Source organism: Solea senegalensis, linkage group LG1, assembly GCF_019176455.1.
Source record: "Solea senegalensis isolate Sse05_10M linkage group LG1, IFAPA_SoseM_1, whole genome shotgun sequence".
NCBI classification, from domain to species: domain Eukaryota; kingdom Metazoa; phylum Chordata; class Actinopteri; order Pleuronectiformes; family Soleidae; genus Solea; species Solea senegalensis.
In genome coordinates, this window is record NC_058021.1 from 5,546,485 (window position 1) to 5,561,432 (window position 14,948).

Sequence of the window (14,948 nt, forward strand, 5' to 3'; positions counted from 1 at the left end):
TTGCATTTTGTTTTTATATATGTATATATGTATACATATATATACGCTTTATTTTCAGACTCAAGGTCCATATAAAAAGTAAAAAACAAGACACAGTACAAAAGGAATAAGAATCACACAATACAATAATAATAATAAAAAAATATATGTATATATATGTATACATATATATGTATGTATATACATATATGTATATTCTTTTCTTCATTTTATGTTTAACCCAGTTTATGAAGTACTTTTCATACACAGGAGGTGCCTCACAGAGACATTCCAAAACAAAAATATAGTCTTAAAAGCATAAAAGAAACAGGAATAGTTTGATTCAAAGCTTTTATGAATGAAAAGTTTTCGGTCTAAATTTAAAGATTGCAACAACAGCAGCTGGTTCCACTCATGTGCTTCGAAGTGACTTAAAGCAGCTTCTCTTTGTTTAGATTTTATTTTTGGGGATCACTTACAGATCTCACAGTGATCTCAGATGTCTTGGAGAGATATGTGTCGAGATCACATCAGTAATATATTGTGGGCTTGTGAACTTTTAATTTACTTTTTGTGAGGAAGAGAACTTAAATGTGTGAAACTTATTATTTTCTTCTCTGCATCTCACAGAAACTATGTGTTGAACATTTCTGATGATATTGGGAACTTTGGAGAGATCCGTCTCCCTATCCTGGGCTGCCTGGCTATAGCCTGGGTCGTTGTCTTCCTCTGTCTCATCAGAGGTGTTAAATCCTCTGGAAAGGTCAGCCCACACACACACATGCACGTAGTGACACACTTTGGTTATATTTTGCTGCAGAAAACCTTCATTTCTAATAGAATTGTACAGATTAGAGCTGTCACTTTTTCACACAAACATCAACTTTGAACTAACATAAAGTGCGATTATTCCTTCACAGATATTTGCATATTCCATACCACCTACCTGCATTCAAACAAACAAACAAACATGACATGAATTGTTATTACGCGTATAAACAGTCCTGTGAGGTTTCGTACTCGTTGCACTGTCCGCCTGCTCGTTCATCAGCTTTCTCGTCGACGCCAAAGAACCCAAAATGTTTTCACATCCACTTTTTGCATGTGATTTTCTGCTCAGGTGGACTGGTTTGGTTTGTATGTGTTGTCCATTTTCACTGCAAAACTTTAGGTTGAGAAGTTAACAGCTGAACATCACTATCTAGTTTTTTTTCTGCTGCATTCACAGTGGATTAAAGGCCAAGCTGTGCCCACTGCCCTCTGCTGGACCACATGCAATAATTAGTTCAGACATTGTGATGGGCTTCTAAGCTGATATTTGGAACTCGAATGGGTTTTTAAGGTTGAATTTGAATTCCAGATAAAAAGTGACAGCCTTTGTTCAGATTGCAAAGCCCATTGAGGCATTTGTCTGATTGATTTGTCTGAGTGTGTGCATGTGTGTTTTTATTTGCATATGCAGGTGGTGTACTTCACAGCTACCTTCCCCTATCTGGTTTTGACCATCCTCTTCATTCGTGGCATAACTCTGGATGGAGCCATCAATGGCATCAAGTACTACCTGACTCCACAGTGGGGGAAGGTCCCGATGCAAAGGTATCCGCTCACACAAACAGGCAGATGGATGAAATAACTGTTAACTAGGGATGCATGATAATGGACTTTTTTGCCAATATCAGATATGTTGATATATCGGGAGTGCTTGGGCCGATAACCAATACCAATATATACGTCTTTCCTTTTGCCCGTAGGTCATTTAGTCTCTTCTATAATGAAAATGCACAAACTAAATAAACATCAAAGCCTTATTAGTCATTAGTCATATCAGCGGATCTTGGTATCGTGCATCCCTACTGATAACAGTTATCAATTTTTTCTTCTTCTTGTGACTGTACATGGGTTTGTGTTGCAGGTGTGGGGAGATGCTGCTTCTCAGATCTTCTACTCCCTGGGCTGTGCCTGGGGTGGTCTCATTACCATGGCTTCCTACAACAAGTTCCACAACAACTGTTTCAGGTTGGTACAAACTAACTGCATTTTGGAAAATACCCTCATTTTGCTTTCTTGCGAGGAGTTATCCACGGTACAAGTGCATCACTCTTCCCCAGCTCCTCTCTGTTTTTGCACGTCTGCTTGCTATAAATGACAAACATGTGGCCAGCGGCCTGGCACATTTTAATTGATTAAAATGGATATGCAATGGAAGGTGGCAGTGCTTTCAGACACTTCGCTGTATTTCTAGTGTGTCCCCAGGCTGAGATATCGGTCTCGTGTTTGTCTGGTATTTATGAAACTTGAGCCATGAAAACAATAACTTGACTTGACAACTGACTGATGATAAACAAATCGACTTAAGCTATCTGATGAACATGATAAAAACTCCAGCAGACTGTTTAATGGAGATTGCGGACAAATTGACATGGGTGTACATTCATTCCTGCCATGGTTTCAGTCACGTACGCAGGAAAAATCATGCTTTGCACAAGAGAACCTCAGTGACAGGAGAGTGGTGCATATTGTAATACTCGTCCTGGAGATTGATGCTTTGATGGGTGAATATGTACGGCACTGGTTCTGACACAGTAGTGTGTGTGTTCATTGAGACAGAGAATTTGAATTCTGATTTGAGCATCCAGGACATACAGACTGATACACATCTGGATCTAATCCCAGCTGATTTAGAATAAATGGCCATTCATACAGGTTTAGCAAAAAGCCTGTGCTGGCTGCATCCTTCTAATGAGTGAGGATGTGATGGAGTGGTGGAGAAAAATATCAGCGGACGTGCAGGAGGCAACTTCATTGCCATGTGAGAAGAGAGAGGGAGAGAGAGAGAGTAGGGATAAGGTGAGATAGGGTAGTGCAGGAAGAGGAACAGAGATAAAAAAGGTCTTCACACTTGCCAAAAAAAAAATTAAACTGAGTAAAGGGCACAGTGGAGGAGATAAGGAGAAGAAAAGTTGTCATCTAAGCTCATCCACACACCAAGCTGATGCAGAGTGAGGGTGTTGGGGATGGTTGGTGGTGGTATAGATGTGATTTGTTCCTCTGCCAGAAGCTTGAGGTTGTGCTATGCAGGCGCACAGCTGCGTGGCAGCCTAATCAGCTCAGCTTCTGCAGCTCTGTCTCTGTGGAGACGCTCTCTGCACTCCTGTAAGGCCACATGTGTCTAGAGCTGGAGACACACAGGACAGACGTCTGAGGTGGAAAAAGGGCACCTGTGTCACATTCATCAAAGACTATCCTCCATCATTGGACTAACAAGAAAAGTGAGGAAACGGAGCACTGTGTAGATCTCACGCCATGCTCTAGAATAAAATAAGAGAATCCTTAATTTGCAAAAGAGAACCACAGAAACATCCCCTGATCATTATTTAAGAGGTTATTTTTCTGGGAGCCCAATAAACTTTAAGCATTCCTTTGTATACTTACTGCTCTAATTATACCCTCTTTTCTTTGTTACCCACAGAGACAGCATCATCATCAGTGTCACCAACTGTGCGACCAGTGTGTACGCCGGCTTTGTCATTTTCTCCATTCTGGGCTTCATGGCAAACCACCTGAATGTCCCCGTGTCTGAGGTGGCTGACCACGGCCCGGGCCTGGCCTTCGTGGCTTACCCAGAAGCCCTCACTCTGCTCCCCATCTCACCACTGTGGTCTTTGCTGTTCTTCTTCATGCTCATCCTTCTGGGACTGGGGACTCAGGTGACTGATACAAATGCATGAGTGAACTTTTACAAGTCATGTTTGAAGAGTGTAATGTCAGACTCTGTTCTTAGAGTTTCCAACAACCTCAGCAGTATTTTGGGCTTGAAGCTACCACGCTAACACACAAAACTAAGACTGTGAACAGGAAATTGCAGAATACTGTCATGTTAGCATTGTTATTGCAAGCATGTATATCAAAACTCTATTGTGCCTCATAAAAATGTGGTGCTGATCTTTGAAGAGGTTTTATTTTATTATTTGTCTGACTTTTCCTAAGGCTAGAAAGTCTAGATTTCTCTCGGATCACTTTATGTACGTTATTCTAAAAGGCTTTTGTGCCAAAAGATTTGTTGCCTACCCAAAGATTGGATATAAAAGGTTGATGGAGTTTTCAGGTTAAGTAAGAATATATTGAATAGCCACCAGAGGGCGACTCCACTGGTTACAAAAAGAACTCCATCTGAATGGAAGTCAATGGGAAAATCAGCCTCTGTCTTACTTCAGTTACAACTGAAGTAAATGTTTTCCACCAGTTTTGGGTCTTCTTCGATAGCACATGATGTCAATTTTGTAAATTAAGGCCTGTTTAGAGGATGATAGTGTGGACATTAGTATGATTGACAGCTGGTATGGTCCAATAGCAGCCTGTTTGCAGGTGATGTCTAGTTAACTTTTTTTCTGTCTCATGTAGTTAATCCTTGCCCTTCTCTCTCTCTCCCCGCACACTCACTCTTCTTTCAGTTTTGTCTGCTGGAGACTCTGGTGACGGCCATTGTCGATGAGATCGGTACAGACTGGATCATCAGAAACAAAACTGTAGTAACACTGTCAGTGGCCGTAGTTGGATTCCTGCTGGGAGTGCCACTAACGTCACAGGCAAGTCCCAGACGCTTTGAATACAGGCTGTTTTTGTCTCCCCCATTGACATTCACTTCTCACTCTTTGTGTCTTTGTGGTTTCTCTGTGCAGGCAGGGATCTATTGGCTGTTACTGATGGACAATTACGCTGCTAGCTTCTCTTTGGTCATCATCTCCTGCATCATGTGCATCTGTGTCATGTACATTTATGGTAAAAAATATATTTTTTTCTTTTTATAAAACTGTAGAAGGGCTGTAGAAATCATCATGTCACTGTCTCTCAGTGTGTTAACATGTGTGTTAAAAGTCTGATTTTAGTCAGACGAAGACAATAATTTGGTTTTCTTAATGTCACGTAAACACCTTAGTCCGACTAAAATTGAGCTAGTCTTAGTCGCACTAACATACCTGGATAATTTGATTAGTCCGATCACTCCTGCATGTAAATTGGAGTCTAATGGCGTTCTGTGCATGCACCAAAATGTCGTCCCAGGGCTTTGATCCAGAGGTAGAAGGAGATTTTGTATCATGATTAACATGTACAGCAGGTACGAAACATACAGAACCACAGCACCATCCATCTCACCACTGTTTGTTTTTCTGTCTCGTAAAGGTCAACAGGAAACTGATTCAGTACACACTAGCTTATAGAGTCAGACGTGTTTCCACCAGCTCTGCTCGCCTCGGCACGGTTAAGTTGCGTTTCCACTAGTACCTGATACCGGGTACTTTTTTTTGTAGTGGAGATGTAACCTAAACCGTGCTGAGGCGAGCCAGGACCACAGTGGAAAAGGGCCATTAGTGGGACTACAATTGGATTAAACTGTGCGTGTAAATGTACTGCAGCTGTTGACTGAACAGATAATGTATATATTCTCTTCCCAGATAAGCAGAAATGTAAATAAAAACAACGTTTTTTGTTTACTAAATGAGGGTTTTTTGCCTCAACATCATCAATTACAGAAACTCATCCAACAAATGAGATATTTCTCAAGTCTCTTAGCTGCAGGCAATTTAGTAGAAATAGATTCATGAGCACTAGAGCACCAGATGCTTTGAATTTCCATAGTTATTGAGAAAGTTTAAGAGTTTACCTTCTCATAGATTTTATCACATACCAAATGTGTATATTGTATGTCGTGAACAAAATGTAACATTAACAAATAAGTAAATTTTTCACCCTGGATGATGTTTTTTGGTGCAGGTCATCAGAAGTACTTCAAAGATGTTGAGATGATGCTGGGATTCCCTCCTCCTCTCTTCTTCAAAGTCTGCTGGAGATTCATCTCCCCTGTCATCATCTTTGTAAGTCCACAAAGTCAGGACATGGCATATGTGACAGTGTTGCAGTCGCACAGACACAGTACATGGTTTCAGCCATTAACGGAGTGTAATGCTCTCTCAGTTGCTGACACATTGTTTGGGACCTGACCTATATTTCAGTTGCCATCACAACACTATAATCTGTTCGGCTGCCACTGTGCCTGTTTCCACATAAACCTCTAAAAGGAAATCTTTTGACTGGGGAAATGGACACATGCAGCTGTTATCAATGTTTTTTTTTTCCCAAGCAGCCGCATTAGTCCATTAAGCTGCCGGGCAAACCAAGAAAGTCATTGTTGTGGATTCAGTTTTGTTCTTTTCATTTCACTCCACAGAGGAATGGAACAAACTCACTGCTGCTGGGTGCAGTCAGGGTTTAGAGTGTGAGGATATTCATCTGCAAAAAAAACAATCAAAGTCCAGATTTTTTCTTGAAATTATCCAGTGGGCATGTCTGTTAAAGTAACTTCAGACGTCTAATCTCCAGACAGTGTACGAGAGAGCCCATGTGAGAACACAGCAGGAAAAACTCTGGAGAACTAAAGCCTGAAATCCCAACTCTGATTGACGCAGACTCAAGGACTTTGCATTTCTATACATATTATTCCTTTAATAAAAAAGCAGAATTTAACATTTAAACTTTGAATCTTCCTTTGCACAATTACAACACAAAATGCTCTAAAAATGATCCTAAATAATCGATAGCTTTAGGATAGGATTAACTGTATTACCCATTTGCTACCATGCAGTACAATGTGTACCACGTATAAACATCAGTATCAAAATCAAAGGTGCACAAATATACAGCAATAAAATAAGCTAAATAACACATCCAAAATCTTCCCACCCGTAGTTATTTTTGGGGCCCACCAGGGGGCCACAGACGTTTTCAGGAGTTCATGTTTCTCAGAGGATGAAATATTAAATGTATTCACCTTATTGCTATTTTTTGCTGTGCATTTATCTCAGTATTTGTGTTTGTACATTGTGTTTGTTGTTTTAAAATTGAACATATATATTTGTTTGAGATGTTTTGCTCACTCTTTCCTCTCCTCTGCCCATGCAGTGCATTCTGGTCTTCACAGTGATTCAGTACAAGCCCATCGAATACAATAACTACGTGTATCCTGGTTGGTCCTTGGCTATTGGGTTTAGCATGGCTCTGTCCTCAGTGATCTGCATACCCATCTATGCCATCTACAAGATCTGCACGTCCCCAGGAGCCACCTTCAGAGAGGTACAGAGATCAAAATAAGCGCCTCGCTCTAAAATACAGACGACGTGCTCTCTAACTGACGACTACTCTGTGTTGCCTAGCGATGTAAGAAGCAGCAATCCTCTCTCTAGGATACATAATTACCTGTCCATCTATTTGAAATCTCAGCTGACATTGGGTGAAAAACAGAACATATATATATATATATATATATATATATATAGTTATAGTTTTTTATACTTTTATACTTTTTTATATGAACTAATCAAATCAATGTTAAATGAGTTCACACACACACACACACACACACACACACACACACAGTGTTAATTCAAGCTATCAATGACTTTCTCTGGTGTTTAGATTCTCTGTTTGACTGATCAACGGAATGCAGCGAGTCTGGCTCCACCCTTAATGTTATCTGTTCTCTGTGTTTCCACCTCACAACCTCAGTGCAGTTATGTTTCCATATTCTGGTCCCAAATGGTAAAACCATGATCCAGCTGGTGCGTTTTGCTGCAGAGTGAGTCTGCCAGATGACGATAGCTGCTTCAGCGACGTGAATAGCAAGATGTCACAGCAGCGCAAACACACAGTGTCTGCCTGCCAATTAATTCCACAAAGAAGAACACGACACAGTAAACAAAGGCCAACAATGGAGGGCGATCTAGCATTTTCTTTTACTCTTGGCACGTGGCTGCTGAGCACAATAAGAAGACGGGCTTTGTTTGAGAGAAGACTGCGCTGCATTTTGTGTTCTCAGTCAATCAACCTGTCAATGGACTGCAGTGTGGTTCCAAGTGCAGGTTCCAAGGGCGGGCGTAGGTTTGCTTACGACGCCACATGGGCATATAAGAGCAGCACCTCACCTGCTCTCTCTCTCTCTCTTTTGTCTCCTCTGTGGCTCTCTGCAAAATTTCTGCTCGGCTGTGATGCAAAATTTTGTTTTTATGACTCCCTGAAGTTGGGGCTCTTTTTAATTCATGTGTTCCTCTTTCCCTCTCTTTGTCTCCCTCTCTCTCTCTCGCTCTGTGTCTCAGCGGTTGAAGAACGCTTGTCAAGCAGATCCATCGTGGGGCCCCGCCCTGCAGGAGCACCGGACAGGCCGCTACGCCCCCATGGCCCCCGAAGAAACACTGGAGTCTCGTCCCCTCAAGGAGAAGGAGGAGCTGAAGGAGGAGGAGAAGGAGAGGAGGGATGAAATCAGCCTCACCGTCCAGGGAAGCAATGGCTCCACCAACACACACAACAACCCCAACCCATAGACAGCGTCCCTCACTCTGTCTCAACCATCTCCTTCCTCTCTTTTTCCTCCCTTCTCCTCCATCCTCACCCCACTTTCCTGCAGTCCTCTGTGGGGGAGATCCCATTCGCTGGAGACCTTTACATATTGTAAGGGCTTATTATATCTATCCTAACCTCTTCTATATCTATCTGTGTGTCGTCTCTAAAATAAAGGAAGAGAATTAAACGGCAGGAGAAAAAATTAGGTCATCATCCAAAAGATTTGCATGCGTGCGAGAAAGTTTGTGAGTGAGTTGTTAATTTGTCCAACATAATTTAATAATGCAGTTTGTCTTTTCCTTTTGTAAAACGTGTGTTTGACACATGCACATGCATATCCGAGGTACCGCAGGTTAAGAGGCTGCATGTGTTTGTTTTGTGCACGCAGCAACGTCGAGACACACACACACACACACACACATTGTTCTCTTGTGTTCAGTTAGTCGGGTCTGTTTGGGATCGGTGATGTTGGCGCGGCAGTGAAATGACAGCTGTTGTTGCGGTGCTGTAATATAGAGGAGGGTGAACTCGCCCGCCCTGGTCATTCGCAGCGCGCTGATGCTGCGTTATGGCAATATTCTCAACTCCACGGCCACGGAGCGCGGCGGATACACTCGTTCGCCCTCACACGCTCACGTTATTGTACATTCTACAGCACACGGTGACCTCAAACATAGTTGAACTCAGCTCAATACGAAGCCTGTTTGTTTGTTTTTATGCTGCTTCTTCCTTTAAAAAAAAAAATGTTAAAAAATTGAAAAAAAGAAACACACTCTGCAGAGCACAAACATTTAACACCTGAGACACGGCGACTGATACTCGCTGTCTTGTCCGTAGAAAAAGTTTCCTCCATTTTTCTAACTTTTCTTTCACTAAAGCTGCTTAAAGTTTGAAAACTCGGCAGAGGAATTTCAGCGAACTTAAGCCGTACTGTAACCCTCTGCCTGTGCATTCACACACACACACACACACAAACACACACACACATGCATCCAGTTTTCTTGACAGAAGGGATCTCACGGCCATTTCTCAGGGTCCAAGCGGCGTTAAACTCTGTGGTTTGTTGTTCTTCCTCACCAATGGGAACCTCGTCTTGACTAAGATGGCCTGTTTAAGATAATACGGACTGAAATCGCCTCACTGTCAAAAAACAACAACATACACACGTAACACAAGTGGATGCAACTTTAAATATAGAAGTGCCATCTCATCTTAAGTCTTCCAGGCATTCCTTTTCTTTTCTTTTTGTTGTTGAGTGAAATGCATCATGGGATGTGGTCTGTGACGGACGATCTGGACTCGGGGAGGTTATTCGGTGACAAGAATCATAGAGTGTGTGTCTCCTGCCACGTTTACACACGTTACCTGAGCCCGACGCGCGTTGTTGTTGTTGTTTTTTTGTTGTTTAACGTGTGCGTCCCAGAGACTAAACCTGGTCCCAGTCTCTTCCAGTCCCTGGAAACTTTAATGTATTTACACAGACACAGAGAGATGCAGCTTGTCTCTGGAAGAATATAAAAAATAAGATCATCAATGACATATACATATATATATATATATATATATATATATAGTTTTAAATGTAGGGATACAGTATAGTGTTGTTCTCCATCTTACCTCTTGTCATTGTAAAGTAACTTAGTAAATAATGATAAAGACAGCATACATCTATTTTGTACAAAAAAAAAGAACTAACTACAGAATCATGATTAACCATGTTAACCATTCCTCCCCTGTTTAGTTGGAGAGGAGGTGATATGATAGGGAGGAGGTGTACGGAGCATTTGTTGATCACTGTGCTGATGAAACTGGTCGTCTTCACCCACTCAGGTGGGCGTCACGTGTTCCTTCTGTGAGGCAGTCAGTCTGTGGCCGACAGCATATTTATATCCAGAGGGAATAAGTCGTCTTCTTTTGGTGGGAGCCAGGCTTGTTTGCATACTTGCTTGATACGCAGTGGTTAGCTGAGCATGGCTAAGACTGGGAGTGGGGGGGAGGGGGGGAGGAGTGAAATGGAACTCGGACGTTGTCGATTTGATTATTTTCACCTGTGATTTTCCTTCTGGCTTCTGTGCAAAGGGCCCAGTCACCTCTGAAGGCCTGTACGGAAATGTGTTCTCTTTTTCTTGTCTGCGTTAATCACGCCCACGTCAAATTTCTGGCCAATCACACGATAGTTGTCGGACACCACACAAGAAAGAAGCTCTGCCCAGATGATGGGTCTGGAACGAGCTGCACCAAACGAAGGCTGCGAGGAAATGAAGGCTTTTCACGCAGAGAGAGAACACATTTCTCCGTCCTTGACTAGTCTCAGGCCTTAAAGCCCCTTAAAAGCAACACTGTGTAACTTTGGCGGGACGTGCTGTTGCTGTAACAATCACGCCACTATTTTCACTACATTTTTACCTGACTCTCAGCTCAGCGTGATCCTGGCAGTTTGAGATGCCGCGGACAATTGAGTTACACAATTCTTCCGAGCTGTTTTCAGACATGACCTTTGAGGGAGGTCCCCAGATTTGGTGTCAGGACGTCCTCCGGAGTTTGTCGTCGTCACATGACATTTTCTGGGGGATACGCACAAAGCACACCAGTTTTAACATGAATAGTATATTGTTTTTACATCGTTCTAACAGTAAATCACGTTCTGACGTGATACTGACCTCTTTATTTTGCTGACGTGGCAGCAAACACGCCCGTCATTTTCCTCCCTGCTCAACAAACCTACAGAGAGAGTGGTTCAGGCGCAGAGTGGGAATCTATTGTAAGCCACTGACCCGTCATCATGAGTTGAAGCAGTTAATCTATGCTTTTGTGACTATATCGTTACATAGTGTTGCTTTTATCTAAGAAAAACCTGCTGGTTGCCAGGCAACTGTTCCCAGCCTGGAGGTAGTTTGGCACAAAATGTCCTTAAAATTCCAAACAGTTGTACAGGAAACAACTTTACAAGATGCAGACTCTGAGGTTAAGCACATAGTGCAAGTGCATAAGCACAAACAGAATGACAAGCACAGCGGGCCTTTTTTGAAACAAGCACAAATCTCCACTTATTTTTCTCTATATCAGGCTTTTTCTCAGGCTATAGAAACATAAAGCAGGTTCTCCCATTGATGGAAAATGGTAGCTCTGGTCTGGATTCGGTCTCTTCCTGAACTAATCACACCACACATGACGTGTCTCCACATGTCACCACTGTCTTCTCATCTAAAGAAACGTCGTGTTGCACCAGAATTTCCATTTCCACTCTAGTAACGAGAGTCTTCATGAGCTGACCGAGGCGAATATGAACATGGACAGATTCCTGTTTGTTATTGCCTCACAGTCTCGTGTGGTCATGTTGTAGCAAGTGAAGCTTAGCCTCCATGTTGCCAAGCTCTCTCTCTCTTTCTCTCTCTCTCTCTCTTTATATATATATATATATATCTATATATATATATAGAAATATATATATACAACCCAACCCTCCCTCTCCATCTCTGCTGCCTCTGCAACTCTTCCTCCCTTTGTACAATAATGTAAAAAAAATCTATAATCGGACTGTGTGTATGTGCGTACGTGTTTATCTTTGCTTTCATTTTGGGGGTTGATATACGTGTTGGGTGAGGGTGGGTGCTGTTTTCATTTTGTTTTTTTTGTGTGTTTCTCGTAGTGTAATGTAGACAATTTCAGGTGTATTGTGTGTACTTTGTGTAGTGGAGTAGCTCTAACTGCTGAGCCTGCACATAGAGCAGGTGTAGTGTCATTGATGTCAGTGTTCCTCTAATCCTATCAGAACTAGCCACTCTGCTAATAATATAGTCTATCCTTAAAAAAAACAAAAAAAAAAAAACAACAAAAAACATTTTATTTTTTTTTACTAAAAGAAGATGAAGAAACTACAACAAAAAACATTTTATTTTTTTTTACTAAAAGAAGATGAAGAAACTACACGTTGTATCTTTGAAGTTTAATCATTGTCCACACATGTTGAATTATGGAACTTTTTTTTGTTTTGTTTTTTAAGTTGCATTCTTAGAAATCCTTCATATGAAACCAGCTGATACTAAAAGCATTGCCAAACAAAAAGCTTTGGAACGAAACTTGAACTACAAAAGAAAGGTTCGTTGTTTTTTTCTGTTTTGTTTTAAACTGCGAGCTGTGGCGTAAACGACAGCCGCATAACCACCGTGTTTTTGTTCCGCTTTGCTCAGAAACGTAGGGAAAGAAATAATATTACAACATCTTTGCATCTTTACCTTAATATTTGTGGCCCTTGAAATGAACAGTTGTTGTTGTTTTTTTTTCTTTTCTTTTCTGTGTGTTTGTTAGAAAATGTTAGACAATGTTCAGAATCTAAACACCAAAATGACTCACTACACCCAAGATTAAATCAATATCAGGACCCATGAAGCCACATTTTTCATTCTTGTGCAGCTCTTGAAACATTATAAACATGTAGCTACGTAATATTGTTTCATTTTAACGCGTTACACCACGTATCTATATGTATCACACAAGGGTTTCGTTGCTACTTTACATTGGTGAACCCCCTAGTTAAGTGCAGCTCATGCAAACACAGGAGTTCCATGTTTTCAAATTGTCCAGTATCACTACTACTCTGAAAGTGATGAAGGTTTGGACCACTGTGTGTGCAGACTCACAGCACACCTGCTCCAGTGTATTCAAAAATAAAATAAAAAGCGTCCTTTTTTTTTTTCTGTTGCTCTCTGCAAACCACAGACGTTACCTCTTGAGTTTCTTACTACTGCTCATATAATCATCATTCTTTGTGTCAGCACTTTAAGGAAATCAGTTTTGGACAAACTATGCACATTCACCATGAATGTGTTGAAAATTTAAATAATAATTTACACTGGAAATATATATATGTATATTTAAATATATATATATATGTATATATATATATATATATACATACATATATTATTTTTGAATATATATGTATGAGATAAGACTATACTTTGTTTTATATATATATATATATAATATATATATGTGTGTATGTATATATATATATATATATATACATATATAAAATATATATTATAATTATTATTATAAATGAAATAAAGTACAGTCTTATCTCAGTGTTCTGAATGAAAGTGTTAAAGGATAAAACGAACAAACCCCGCTGTGTTGTTGCTGTGTCATTGTAAATTTGTTCCATGGGAGGAGTGGAGACGAGCACAAGTGAGAAAGGGAACACAGTTCTTCTGGTACCTTCTATCATATCTATTTGTCTTTATCTTATCTAACCACGTGTGTTCTTCTTGTTCTTCAACCTTTAGGGCCAAAATCCATTGAAATGTCTTAGTCCTGTCAGCTGTGTATCGTAAAACTGTTGAATTACAAAATGGTAAATAAAATCTATTTTAAAGATCAGTGTGCTGCAGTTGTGTCCGTGTCGTCTTGTCCTGGATTTGTTTTCTGAAATTGACACTGTCTCTACAAACAAATAATAACATGTGTGATAAGAAGACATTCCCAATACTGAAATAAAGCCATGTTTAAACTAAGAAATAGTCATTTGGATCCACATACGGGTTTTCTCAAGCATTTTTCCAAACATTGTTTTATTTATTCACACTTTTTTGGACGACATACTATACTATGACTTTTTTGAGTGATTTTGGACGACATACTATACTATGACTTTTTGACTGATTTTTGGACTAGTATACCAGTACTATATCTTTTTGAACAAATCTTCATCCTCCTAGACCAGGGGACAACAACCTGTGGCTCTTCAGCCCCCCTGCAGTGGCTCCTTTTACCTTCTAAAGAAACATTTTTTTTTAAATTAATTTCAAAGTACACATCTTATTCAGCAATCAAGGCAAGAAATTAAAATGTTTTAATATTTTATGTCAACTGAAAATATGCATCACACCCTATGTCTACATCAAAAGCAAGATACAAAAACCTCTCTGAACAAAGGAACACACACTGAAGTCACCAATTAACCAATTAATGGCAGTAATGTGCTGTAATGTAGAACTGTTGATTTCCCCTATGAACTTTGGAGCCGACACTGATTATGTTCAAGCACTTGTAGAAAGTCAAAGTTGAGCCTGAAGCACAAGACTTGCAACAGGGTTATTTTTCTTGGCTTCTTAAGATAGAGACTTTGGGGCATTTAAGACTTTTAAAAAAATACATCTGGAGTCCATTTTGTACAAACTCCGTGATCATTTATCACTGTAATACGACTTGACATCGTCTTTAAATGTCATGAATGAGTGTGTGAGCTGTATGAATGATAGAATGTGTCCTTTCCTGACAAAATATGACATGTCACAAAAATGATTGATTGATTAAGGACTACGTGCCATTGTACAATAATACCACTAATTATCATGTTATTAAAGAGGCAAATAAGAGCTAAGCTTTATTTGAGGGGCCAAAAACATCATAAATCTTATACAAACACCTGATGTGTGCTGTCTCCCTGCATGTACTGGCTAATGTTTACTGCAAGTAAGGACCATTTAATCAAATGTCAATTTCCAAGTATCAGTCCATGTAAAATTGTCCTGAAAACAGTGATGATATAGTGTCCTGGACAGAGACGGGAGGAA

The 14,948-nt window shown here is 40.4% G+C and overlaps 1 protein-coding gene across 1 annotated transcript in view; it reads left to right on the plus strand.

Moving 5' to 3' along the window:
* slc6a9 (solute carrier family 6 member 9) overlaps positions 1-12,226 on the plus strand; it is a 52,223-nt gene extending 39,997 nt beyond the window's left edge. Inside the window, 10 exon segments of the mRNA XM_044043684.1 lie at positions 610-742; positions 1,442-1,562; positions 1,565-1,575; positions 1,892-1,995; positions 3,449-3,686; positions 4,431-4,565; positions 4,659-4,758; positions 5,752-5,852; positions 6,937-7,107; positions 8,127-12,226. Coding sequence (XP_043899619.1) covers positions 610-742; positions 1,442-1,562; positions 1,565-1,575; positions 1,892-1,995; positions 3,449-3,686; positions 4,431-4,565; positions 4,659-4,758; positions 5,752-5,852; positions 6,937-7,107; positions 8,127-8,351 — 1,339 coding nt within the window. The 3' untranslated portion in view covers positions 8,352-12,226.
* Positions 12,227-14,948: the final 2,722 nt, after the last annotated feature.